The following is a 12,182-nucleotide window of genomic DNA, read 5'->3' on the forward strand; positions in this document are numbered from 1 at the left end:
TGTCAGCCCCAGGGAGAGAGGGAGGGGGAGGAGTAAGGAGGGAGCAAGGGAGGAGGGGAGGAGGAGGGAAAAGATGGGAGGGGAGAGGAGGAGGGAGAGGATGGGGAGGGTGGGACTCAGCAGCACCCACCTGAGGGCTGGCGACCTCTAAGTGTCATTCCTCCAGCCTTGCCAGCCCCCCATTCTCCTGCACATGTTACCATCAACCCTTCTGTTCACACACACACACACACACACACACACACACACACACACACACACACACACACACTTAAAATCAGCCTCACATCCAGAGCTCTGGCCCATCAGCTCTTTTTCATAATTTAATTTTGTTTGGTTTACAACACTATTAGTAATGGCTTCTCAGGGACATAATTCCAACATCACACCACTCATCTGTGTACCTATTTTCCTCCCCAAAGAACTCTGACTCTCCTCCCTCTTACCACCCCCCAACTCAGTTGTGTGAATCAGTTCCCCTTAGTGTTGCCTTTGGATCTTTGTTGCTTCCTCCCTGTGTATCTCCGTGCCCCACATATGAGAGAGATCATTTTGTATCTGCCCCTTTCAGTCTGACTCCTCTATGGAAAGCAATTGTGAGATTTCTCCCAAAGTAGGAATGAACACACATATGATCCAGCAATACCACTTCTGGGCATCTATTCCCCAAACACAAATAAACATTCATTTGAAAGGATGTATGCACACGTATGTTCATCACTGCGCTTAATACAGTGCCAACTCAAATACCCAACTACAGATACATGGGTCAAGAAGTTGTGGCATATATATATATTATATATATATTATATATATATATATACACTATGTAGCTGCAAGCAATTTGGAATGGAACTGGAGAATATCATGCTGAGTAAAGACAGCTCTGGGTAAGAAGGAAGTGAGTGAGGCTCTGGGTTCGATTCCTAGACACACATACACAAACACACATGCACACACACTCAAAAGAGTACAGATCAATAAATTGGGCCAGGGAGAGGCTCAGAGGGCTGGAGTACAGCTTTGCAGGCAGAAGCCCTGTGTTCGATCCCTGAGACTGGGAGTGACAATCTGAGCTCTCTATATGTTGTTTGCCCGGCCCTGACGCCCTGTCTGAGGGGGAGGCTGCAGGGAGAGACGTGGGGCTTGCTCAGAAGTCAGCAACTGAGCCCAGAAGCAGAACCCTGGGGCACAGGTAACACTCAAACTCTTCCCTGAACATGGATCAGTAAAGAGCTGGAGCCCCCAGCACCCAAAGCACAGGTGCTCTCACTCCGGATTCCCTGAAAGCCCTGGGTAGAACTTCCCATCACCCTCGCCAAAGGCTGCACTTCCCTGGCGCCTACCATGATCATCCAAGCCCCTGGGCCCCAACCCGCTCCCTGCCGCCTGCAGCACCTCCATGATAAAGCGGGAAGCTGACTTCCTCTCGAAGAAGAGCTTCTGCTCCCTTTTGTTGGTGCACAGGTATTTCTCCTGCGTGCACACGGCATCGCAGCCATAGATGACGATGAAGATGTTGGCATCTGTTCCGGCAGCGAAGACATCGCTGGTGTACAGGGTGATCTCATAAGGGACAACTGTGCCAGGGAGCAGAGGGCAAATGAGGGGGTGAGAATAGGAACAAACGTAAGCCAGGTCTAAGTCTGCACACACGGCTGCCCCAGAGCCCTGACCAGGAGCTGGTGCCTGGGGACCCAGGTTTGCATGCAGTTGCCAAACAACCAGGAGGGGCCTGGAGCAAGGGGGCAGCGGATGCTTCCTGTCCTGCCTGTGGCCTCAGGACAGGAGTCTCTGTGCACCCACATCCCAGCAGCCCCAAAGGTTGACTGAATGCACAGCTGAATGCAGTTTGGCCACCTACAAAGTGTCACCCCACAATCCTGAACTGGAGGCGCCACTAACAAGTGTTCAGTGTTCAGAGAAGCAGCTGGCCCAGGGGACCACCAGGCTCACTCCTGCATGTTGCCTGCCCCCACCCAGGCCCATCCGCGCCACCCTGGCCCCTTGCTGACTTGAACGCTGAAGGTGCCTGGGGACCCCTCCTTCAGGCTCCCTCAGTTTGCCGGCAATCTTCTGTATCCATTGACTTTGTGATGTTCTATTAATTAACTAACAGGGGCATGAGGGGAGAGGAGCAGGGGGACACCCAAGGTTGACACAGAGCCCCAGGCATTATCTATGGTTAACAGAGGCCACCCCAGGCCAGCAGTGAACATGCAATTCCCTGGAGGGCAGCCACGGGCAGGAACAGAAAGCCCATGTGTGGGCCGAGCACCCTCTGCTTCACAAATCATGGGGGTGATCACCAACCAAAGACCAGAAGCCCTCCTGGGATTCCCAACAAGGCGGGTCCTAGGAGCTGTTCAACTAGGAGTTTAGGCGGAGTCTTGACACTGAAAGGTGTATGGCTCACCCGCTAATGGAACCCATTACCAGGTTGCTGTGAATTTAGGGGGGCAGTGTCCGTCACCAGGTTTTATTATTATTTTTCTTTCCATACACACGGACTGAGATTGAAACGGCTGTGTGCGGAGCACGGCAGGGAGAGATGTTTCTGGTGACTCTCTCTGGGAGGTCTGTACTTTTGTATAGCAACACGTGCCCTTACTCCGAGTCACGACTTAGCAGGGAAAGAAGATGAAAAACCCAGAGAAAGGGCCCCAGGGTCAATGTCCCTGAGTTCCTGGACCTGGGATGGAGTGGCCTGTGTGGAGGGGCAGACCCACTCTGCCTGTGGCCGTGGCTCCTCTGAGGATGCAGCTGCGGCCCTGGGTTTTGTCCACTCACCAAGCTCCTGTTCTGAGCCTGCTCTAAATCTCACTGTTCTACACCTTTTTGGCCACCCACTGGAGCCAATGTTCGTGTCACCCATCTCACCAGATGAGGACAGGACTCAGACAGGGGAGGGACTGGACTGGGAATTAAAGAAGAGGTTGGTGATGATTTTTCATAGCGAGACCTTTGTCTGCCTCCCTAGTGGGGTGGCAGAAGGGGTGGTCTAACCAAAATTCTGTGCAAACATCTGTCTGTAGGCAGGAGACTGAAGCCCCAGGGCTTCAGGTGCTTTTACTAGCTAGCTAGGAGAGGAGTTTGGAATGATTCCCTTACTTCCTTTCCCTGGATCTGATATTCATGTGCAGCCCACCCAGGGCTGGGGAACTGGAGAAAGGACCAAAAGACACGGATCACAGTGGGCACTGGAGGAAGGAGTGACCCTGGATGGGGAGGCAGGGGCAAGTTCTGGCAATAGAAGCAGGGTCCTACATGGCGTGTACAGCCTCGTCTGGAGCTCCGCATGGAAGAGGTCCCGGGTGATGGCCCCATCATCTTCGTTCTTAGCCAGCCAGCGGCCACATGGGAATGTCATGCACTTTCCAAGAGAGGGAGCATCGACCTCCACCCAGTCCACAAACCAGCCCGGCGCCTTGCCTGGAGGGAAGGAGACACATACGTATAAAGACCCCCAGAGGCCACTTGTGGGCATCACTTCCGACACAGCCTTCTCTCCTGCCTCCCCCCCCCCCCAGGCCCACTACCCTCCAGGAGCATGGCAGTCTGCTCCAGTGGTTTCTGTGAACAGGCACCCCCCAGAGTGGAGAGCACACTGCAGGCTCCTGTCGGAGAGGTGGGGGTAAAGCAGAGGAGGGAGGGGAAGAGATGACAGGAGGGAGGGGGGCAAGGACGCTGTTTTGAGTTTTAGACCATCCTGACCAGGGCCCTCTATAACCCAGGGCTTTATCATGGTCTCCCTGGAGAGCAAGAGGGCAGCCCTGGCTCCTGGGCTTCAGAATGTGACGCATGCAGGAGAGGAAGGTCACAAAAAAGGGATGGATGTTTCTGCTCTGGAAGAGGAGAGTTCACATTAAACAAGGAACAAGCAGCCAGGGGCTAGAAGGTCCTCCTTGGTTTTCTCCGGCATGGTTTGCAGAGCGATGACAGTACATCTCCCTTCATAAAGAACAAGCATGGGCCCTGCCTTTGTCTGGCTCTACTGTTGGTGGGCTCTGGGTTGGAGAGACCAGTAGTTCTCAAAGTGGGAAATTCTCACACCAGCAGCCTCCACTCATGAGGAATGTAAATTTCTGAGCTTGTTGCAGATCTACTGAATCAAAGATGCTATGGTGAGGTCCAGGATTCTGAGACCTGTGTGCTAACAACCCTCTTCCCCACCACGCCCCTTGTGTTCATCCATGTGTGTCTGATGAACATTTATACTGGAAACCCACTGAGCTAGACCAGGGATTTGAGAATCTAGCTGCTCGCTGTAATTTCTTGTTAAATTTGTTTCTTTTGGGTTTGTGGACCACACTTGGCAGTGCTCAGGGCTTGCTTCTGGCTCTATGTTCAGGGATCACTCCTGGTGGGAACCTTGGTTAGCCACATGCAAGGAAAGCCCCTTACCCTCCTGGCTCCATTACAATCTCTAAGGTGGGAAAGAGGGAAAGACTTTAAAAATCACAGCGTCTGGACCCCTTGCAGTGAGGCCCAAATCTTAGCGGGGTGCCAGGACTTCCCAGGCTGCAGGGATTGAGGCAACTGGTCCGCAGGCAGCAGAGAGCATCCACGATGTGCCCGGTATTCCCCAGTGATCCCTGGAGCTCTGTCCATGGTCCTTACAGCAGTCAGGGCCAGGGGCAAGTCAGACCTGTGTTGTCATGGCCGATCCTGACTTTCCACAGCTCTCCCAGGTCCAGCGTTTCAACGGTGAAAATTTCGATGCTGTCCCTCTCGAACTTGTCGCTGTTGGTCTTGGAGGATTTCAGGAGGGTCATTCCTGCCAACCCGATAATCACAACATGACAGGCTGGGCCAGAGCCCTTTAAACAGTCTGACCCACCCCACTGTGTCCCTCCTCTGAGTGATCTGATATCTGAATGCACACCAGATTCAGACTGTGTAACGGTCACCTGTGGGATATGATGGTACAGGTTGCATTTTGGAGGTGTGCCATTTGTACCCAGCTTTGCAGAGTCCAAATTGTGTTTTGCTTTGCAATGTGCTTCTAAAGAGGAGACACACCAAGAGGTGGGATCGTTGGGGAGGATATGGTCATGGTGGGGACATGGCTTTCTTCCTCCTTACATTTCTCCATGAGGGTTGGGAGCTACTGACCCAAGCTCCTAAGGGACACAAGGTTCCTCTTTTGGCAGGCATCCCTGGTTTATGTTCCCCACGATAGCCCCTCCCCTCAGCCAGCCAACACCCTCTTCTCTGTCCTGGGACTCTGGCCATGGAATCTGTCTGAAATTTGAGATGATTCTCAAGCTAATTCTGTTGACCATGGTTCAGTTATTGTTGTCATGGTATCCATTTACTAACTCTGACCTAATTAATAGTGTATATTCTCTGTTTTATTGATCTACTCAATTATGATCATCATTATCATCAAAGTTTATTGAGGGCCATATTACTGAATCAAATATTTTATATATTTAAGTTCATTAACTCCACAATTCTATAATCTAGCTTGATCTGTATCCTATAATTGGGGGAAGCTAAGGCACTGAGAGATCAAACAATTTGCTCAAGGCCACACAACCCATAAGAGCTAGGGTTCAAATTCAAACTAATCCATCAAGCTTGAGTTCATGCTCTCCCACTCTGTTACTATGATCACCCCAAGGCCATGAACAGGTCACTTTATTTTTCGATAATGCTCTGTGCAGGACTCTGAATATAGGGAATGACCCTTCTTTGAACTAAGAAAGACTGGGCAGATCATCATGAATGATGACCCAGCATCAGTGCTACCTTCTCTGAGTGAGGACCTTTTGGTCAGGAGCCACAAAGGACTGAGAATTCCTTGAAATTATTCTCATCCCTTCAGAACCTCATGTCAAGAGTGCCATGAAATCTGTATGCTGAATGACCCCAGAGGCTGGGAAGAGCCATCATTTTCCTTCTGTGACTAAAATTAGATTAGAGCCACCTCTTCCATTTGGACAGGAGGAAGCAAGAAGCAGACACAAGACAAGAGATAACTCAATGGCTGGGAAGTCTTTAAGTTATGCCCTTTGAAAGGCAAACAGAATGATGTTCCCAGGAGGAACACAGGAAATGGCTACAACTTTCAGAAAGACCTGCAAAAAGGCATGCCATAGGCTCAGGCACCATGACCTGGGGAGAGAAGACTGAAGGGGAAATGTGCACATGGATTCCACACCTAGCTTCACTTCTGAGGGTAGTGAAGGTAGCAATGAGGACAGAAGGGAGGGCTGGGGTATAATAAGGCTTGCTTTAAAAGATTATGGAGAATTGGTCCAGAGAAATAGTACAAGCATTAAGGTACTTGCCTTGCATGCTGCTGACTCATATTCAATCTCTGGCATCACATATAGTTCCCTGAGCCCTACCAAGAGTGATCCCTGAGCAAAGAGCCAGGGACTCTGAGTACCACTGAGTCTGACTCAAAGACTCAAAGAGCCAGGGACTCTGAGTACCACTGAGTCTGACTCAAACTCTGTAAGAAAAAAAAGGTAATATTTTCCTAAGGAGTTCCATTCATATCTCAAGTAGGTATTTTTCACCTCATCTAGAGATTTTAAGAGAAAAGGAACTGCCTTTCTCTGATGAGAATAATTGCAAACAAGTTGTCAAAAATCAGAGGTATGCAAAAATGAACACACAATGGGGAGAAATAGTTTTCAGTAAATGGTGCTGGGGGAAACTGGAAGACAGCCACGTGTCAGAGAATTCATCTTGACCCTAATCTTGAACTTTCCTTAAGAATGAACTCAGGGGCTGGAGTAATAGCAGAGTGGGTAGGGCATTCATCTTGCATGCGGCTGACCCGGGCTTGATTCCCAGCATCCCATATGGTCCCCCGAGCACCGCCAGGATTAATTCCTGAATGCATGAGTCAGGAGTAACCCCTGTGCATCACTGAGTGTGATCCAAAAAAGCAAAAAAAAAAAACTCAAAATGAATTAAGGAGTCAAGCATGACCTGAAATCTTAAAGCTCCTAGAAGGAAACAGAGGGGGGGAAAAAATCCTCACAACAAGGCATCTTGGCAATGGTTTCATGACTTATGACATCAAAACCATGAGCAGCCCAAAACTCATACAAACAAGTGGGACGAAATGGCACTAAAAATGCCAAGTAAAGCAGAGGGAAATTAGCCCGTGAAGGATAATTTACAAAATGGAGAATGTATTTTCAAAACCTATAAATAACCTCCCAAAGATATGAAGAACTCCTACAACTCCAGAAAACCAGCAAAACCCCCAATAATCCAATGACCACACAGGTTAAGGACATCTATAGACACTTCTTCAAAGAAAACACATAAATGATACAGGGACACATGAAAAATTGCTCATTGTCTCTAATCTTTAGGGAAATGCAAATCAAACCACAATGAGCTATTACCTCTCATCTGTCAGAATGCCTGCTATATAAAAAAAAGAACAGACGCAAGTGTTGTGAGGACATGGGGAAACCAGAACCCTAGCACACTTTTGGGGGGATGCAGCATGGTGCAGTTGCTATGGAAAATGATATGAAAGTGCCTCAAAAAATTAAAAATAGAGCTGCCATATGATCCAACAATCCCACTTCTGGGTATCTATCCAAAAGAAGTGGAGTCAAGATCTTGAACAGCTATTACCACTTCCATGTTTATTGCAGCACTGTTCACAATAGCTAAGATGTAGGGAAAAAATCTAAATGTCCGTTGACAGATGGATGGACAGAGGCAACGTGGTGCAGACATACAATGGAGTACTATTTAGCACTTAAAAGAGAAGGAAATTTTGCAAGATGTGACATGTGAATATTTTAAGTATATCAGGCTGTTTGGAATGTACCAGACACAGAAAAACAAAGGAAGCATAATTTTACTTTACATGAGGTACCAAAAATAGTAAAACTCAACACACACAAAAGACTGGGATGGCAGTTATGAGGAACTGGCAGTTACTAACCAATGGACACAGTTTCCACTTACGAATATGAATAGGCTTTAGGGATCAGCTGACAATCAACAGTAAGATTCATTTAAAATTAGTTGAGGATAGACTTCATGTCAAGCAGACTTCACACAATAAAATTCTTTTAAATTTAAATTAGAGGGGAATTCTTAAAATACTTTTTAATTAAAAAGAGAGAGACGGGAAGAGGCACAAAGTATTTCTTTGGGAAGTTCTGCTGAGTCCTAATGCTTCCCCATGGAGGAACATAGCTGAACCTCAGCCCTGGCCTTGCTTTCTTACCAGTGTCATCTTGAGTGCCAAAGAGTGTGATAAAGACATTGGCATCTGTGCCTGCATTCTTCTTGTCCCCAGTCTTTATGGTCACTGAGAAAGTGGTGGATTTATCTGCCAGGATAAAAGTGTGGAGAAGTGAGTGGTACATTGTTTTTCCTATGAACATGGATTGAGTCCATTTCTATGTTCATGCTGATCATGTCTACAAGTTCTTTCACATGCAGAATGCAGTGTTTCACACACATTGTGAGTTCATTCTTGCATACCTCTGATTTTTGACAACTTTATTCTAGAAATTTTCTGAAAGGAGCAGAAAATTACCCACCCCACCCCCAGTTTGCATAATAATCCCTCAATGACTTGAACTGTAGGAGATGTCTAAGAGAAACTTGGGGTGACTAGGAGGATCTGAGGCATCTTGTTGGAAGCCTTTGTCTGTCTCCCCTAGATTGAGAAGAGTTTTAGAGATGCAAGTTTTAATGAATATAGTATATATCATGGAACTTCATACAAAATTCATTCTTCTTGACACAAATGTACTGAGAATCTATAGTGTGCTGAGAGGAAGATACAAGACTACGTCGGAGCTAGCTCCACTCCATTCTACTTCACTCTACTCCACTTCTCTCCTTTCCATTCCGCTCCATCCCATTCCACTCCACTCCATTCTACTCTAGTCCATTCCATTCTACTTCACTCCATCCCATCCCATCCCATCCCACATCATCCCATTCTGTTTCATCTCATTCTTTTCCATTCCAGTCCCAATAATAGCTCTCTGCTCAGCCATATACTTAACTTCTGCTTTATACTCCACACATGGAAATATGGCCTCCTTGCCCAGAAGAACAAGAGAGCAGTTCAGAGAGTTTGCCAGAGGAGTAAGTGCCCAGAGGAATTCCCCCAGGGAAAGGCAAGATGAAAACCTCGAAAGATGGCGAGGCCGAGGGACAGGGCGATGGAGGAAGGAATCGGTTCTAGCTTAGGAAACCTTTCTGCTCCAGAGCCAGGTTGTCGAGGGGGTTGTTGTCCGTGCCTCCCCCCTCCTCATCCTCAGGTGGCAGCACATAGGACTCATCCACTGGCAACAGCTCCCTGGACAGTTGACCATCGTCCTCCTCCACTGCCAGCCAGCGTTGGCACGGAAAGTAGTACCTGTAAGGTGGGGAATGAGGAAAGGTCGGCATCTCCTTGGGCAGGTTCCTGAAGAAGAAGACTTGGGCTGAGAAAGGAGGTCCTCATGGGACCCAAATGGTCCCCTGTGTGCCCCCAACCCTCATCCCAGTCTCATCATCCAAGCTAGCATGGGAAGCACCTATCAGAGGAGACAAATGACCCCAAAGAGACATGACAGTGCCTGAAGTACAGTAGAACCCAACCCCATGTTGGGTGTTTCTAAAAGTGGGGCTTCAGTTCCAATCTTCTATGGAGTGAAGCTGCTCACCCCAGCTGCAGGAGCAGAGCTGCACATCAAGTGTGCAGTGAACACTCTGTCTTTCCATGCAGAACTCTTGCATTTTACTGGAACAATCTGGTCATCTTCTGAAGATTAGAGTGTGGCTACAGGACTCACACTACAGATTAGGGAAGGAAGGTCCGAGTTTGAAGCCGGCGGTAAGGAGGAGGCACCTGGATGGGAAGAAAGGCCTGGCCAGGCAGGAGACAGGCCACAGACCTGGGAGTTTAAGACTCAGTTCTGGAGTCTGGCTGGCTTTGCCTCCCGACTCTGCCACTGACACCCCTGAGCCCTGGAGCATGGTTCTTTACTCTCTGGGTCAGGGTGGCCAGATAGTTATCACTGTCACTGTCATTACTGTCATCCCATTGTTCATTGATTTGCTCAAGCAGGCACCAGTAATGTCTCCATTGTGAGACTTGTTATTACTGTTTTTGGCATATCGAATACACCACGGGTAGCTTGCCAGGCCCTCTGAGAGGGGCAGAGGAATCAAATCTGGGTCGGCCACATGCAAGGCAAACACCCTATCTGCTGTGCTATCATCACTCCAGCCCAGACAGATAGTCACTCCCCCCAAATCCCAAGACCTCCAGTTCCATCTGAATTTTGGATGAGCAATGAAGAATTCATCTGGCACCCTCCACTGCCTCATGGACCACTGTCAGATGAAGCTTCTGTGGTCTCATTTTCAGGTTGGCATGGGGACATGTGTGGGAAATTTCCCAGGCATATCCACATGCCCTGGTCCCGTCAGCTCTCTGTGAGTATTTGTTTTGCTCACTCTGCTGTCTGCCTTTCCTTCTCCTCTGCCTGGGAGGGAGATCTCTAGGCGACAGGAAGTCAGGCATGCCTCCCCTGGATGCTGTGCTCTCAGGACAACTCACTCATGCCCTGGACCCTCCACCCCGCTTCCCTACCTTAGTCCAGATGCATGAGACACATTCAAGAACGACTCAAAGAGCATAGAGGGGAAAGCAGTGTGAACCGGCGGGGGGAATGCTGGAGCCCTCATTTCTGAGCCCCCAGTTGTCTTCCAGTACCATTGCCTCCAAATGTCCTCATGTTCCAGGGGCAGACCCAAAGAGCCGCTCCTCACCCACCATCCTGGAACGGGGTTTGGAGAGGCAGTTTTGTACCGAGGATTGTGCTCGAAAGGCCCAGGGGGAGTCCAATGCCTAGGCAAGCAGCATGGCCGTGAAATGAGTGTTTAAGTGAAAAATGCATTTTGTTCCACTCCTCAGCCTTTCAGCGTATGAATGGGAAAGTTACATTTTCATTCAAGCAAATAAGTTATGAATAATAGGCTTGAGCTCGAAATTATGGCCAATTAAGGGAGAGAGACAGAAATAAAGAAAGGGGTGGAGTTGGGGCAGCAGCAGAGACAATGGGAGTGTGGGAAGTTGGAGAACAAGGAAGGGGGGAGATGTACAGAGTCGGGATGACTTATTCAAGGAGAGGAGGAAAGACAGCGCGAGAGAAGGGGCCACCGCAGCCCTCCCACGGCCAGGAAGTGAGTCTGCATACAGGGAATCAGGCTGGCAGTCCCAGGCGCCCTCCCGGCTGTCCCTGTCACCTGCTCTGCCCCCTTCAAGCACTGCTGCAGGCTCACAGGTGTGGTAGCAGCAGCAGCAGCAGCAGCAGCTCTGCTCTGGAGCCCAGGACCTGGGGAAGGAGAACTGGGATCTTAGGTGTGTGGTCCCAAGGCCAACAAGCAGCCATGCAAAGTTTAGCAGGACCTAACCAACCACCTGTCTCCAAAGCCCTTCTTGCCACAGAAATCAATGGGACTCTCAGAAATAGGGGTTGGGTGGGGGGAGACTCAGCAGGAACATTTGAGAGTAATGGAGAGACGTATGGGAATGTTCTGGGTAGATACATACACATTTGAACAGGATGACAGAAGAAAGGAGTGAGGCTTTGAGTAAACAGGCTACAGAAGGTACAAGGTTCCATGGAGGCAAAAACTACACAAACACACGGAAGCGCGAAGAGTCGTAAAATAGATCTAGCTTTGTTGGGACTTTCCCATTTGGGGCATAAGAAGCACATCATGTTGTGGTAGCTGGCAAGATTGGTATAGGGTGGGCAACAAGAGTGTGATCTAGAACTTAGGGGTTTGGGGTTCGAGCTCCTACTTTCCTCCTATGAAGTGGTGTAGCCCGAACTCCCATGTTTCATCCTCAATAATGCTAGATGAAATCAACTGTAAGAAGTTTTCTGTTTCAACATTCTATGATTTACCTTTACCTCTCCCTCCCACCCCCCCCCACAACACACACACCCCCCACCCTGAGAACCCCGGTGGAGTGAAGGTTCCAGAAAACATCTGGGTAGTTGAATTTTGAGTAAACAAGCTAACAGTCTCTTTGTTCAATTCTCACTGGGAATGAAAGCACACCAATGTGTTTGCCACATATAATGGAATTCAAGAGTAACAACTGTCTCTAATTACTAAGGATCTAATGGCATGGCCCCCAACCCTCACCCCTGCCACCAGGCCACCAGTCAGAATAA

The 12,182-nt window shown here is 48.8% G+C and overlaps 1 protein-coding gene across 2 annotated transcripts in view; it reads right to left on the reverse strand.

Moving 5' to 3' along the window:
• The window catches only part of LOXHD1 (lipoxygenase homology PLAT domains 1), a 138,619-nt gene that overhangs the window by 49,200 nt on the left and 77,237 nt on the right, over window positions 1–12,182 (reverse strand). For both annotated transcript variants that reach the window (XM_004606103.2, XM_055128225.1), the window contains exons 22-26: window positions 9,201–9,364; window positions 8,216–8,320; window positions 4,649–4,777; window positions 3,268–3,432; window positions 1,399–1,580 (exon numbers count right to left, since the gene is read on the reverse strand). In XM_004606103.2, coding sequence (XP_004606160.2) covers window positions 1,399–1,580; window positions 3,268–3,432; window positions 4,649–4,777; window positions 8,216–8,320; window positions 9,201–9,364 — 745 coding nt within the window. The remainder of the gene's footprint in view (window positions 1–1,398; window positions 1,581–3,267; window positions 3,433–4,648; window positions 4,778–8,215; window positions 8,321–9,200; window positions 9,365–12,182) is intronic.

This window comes from Sorex araneus, chromosome 2 (assembly GCF_027595985.1).
Source record: "Sorex araneus isolate mSorAra2 chromosome 2, mSorAra2.pri, whole genome shotgun sequence".
Classification (NCBI taxonomy): Eukaryota; Metazoa; Chordata; class Mammalia; order Eulipotyphla; family Soricidae; genus Sorex; species Sorex araneus.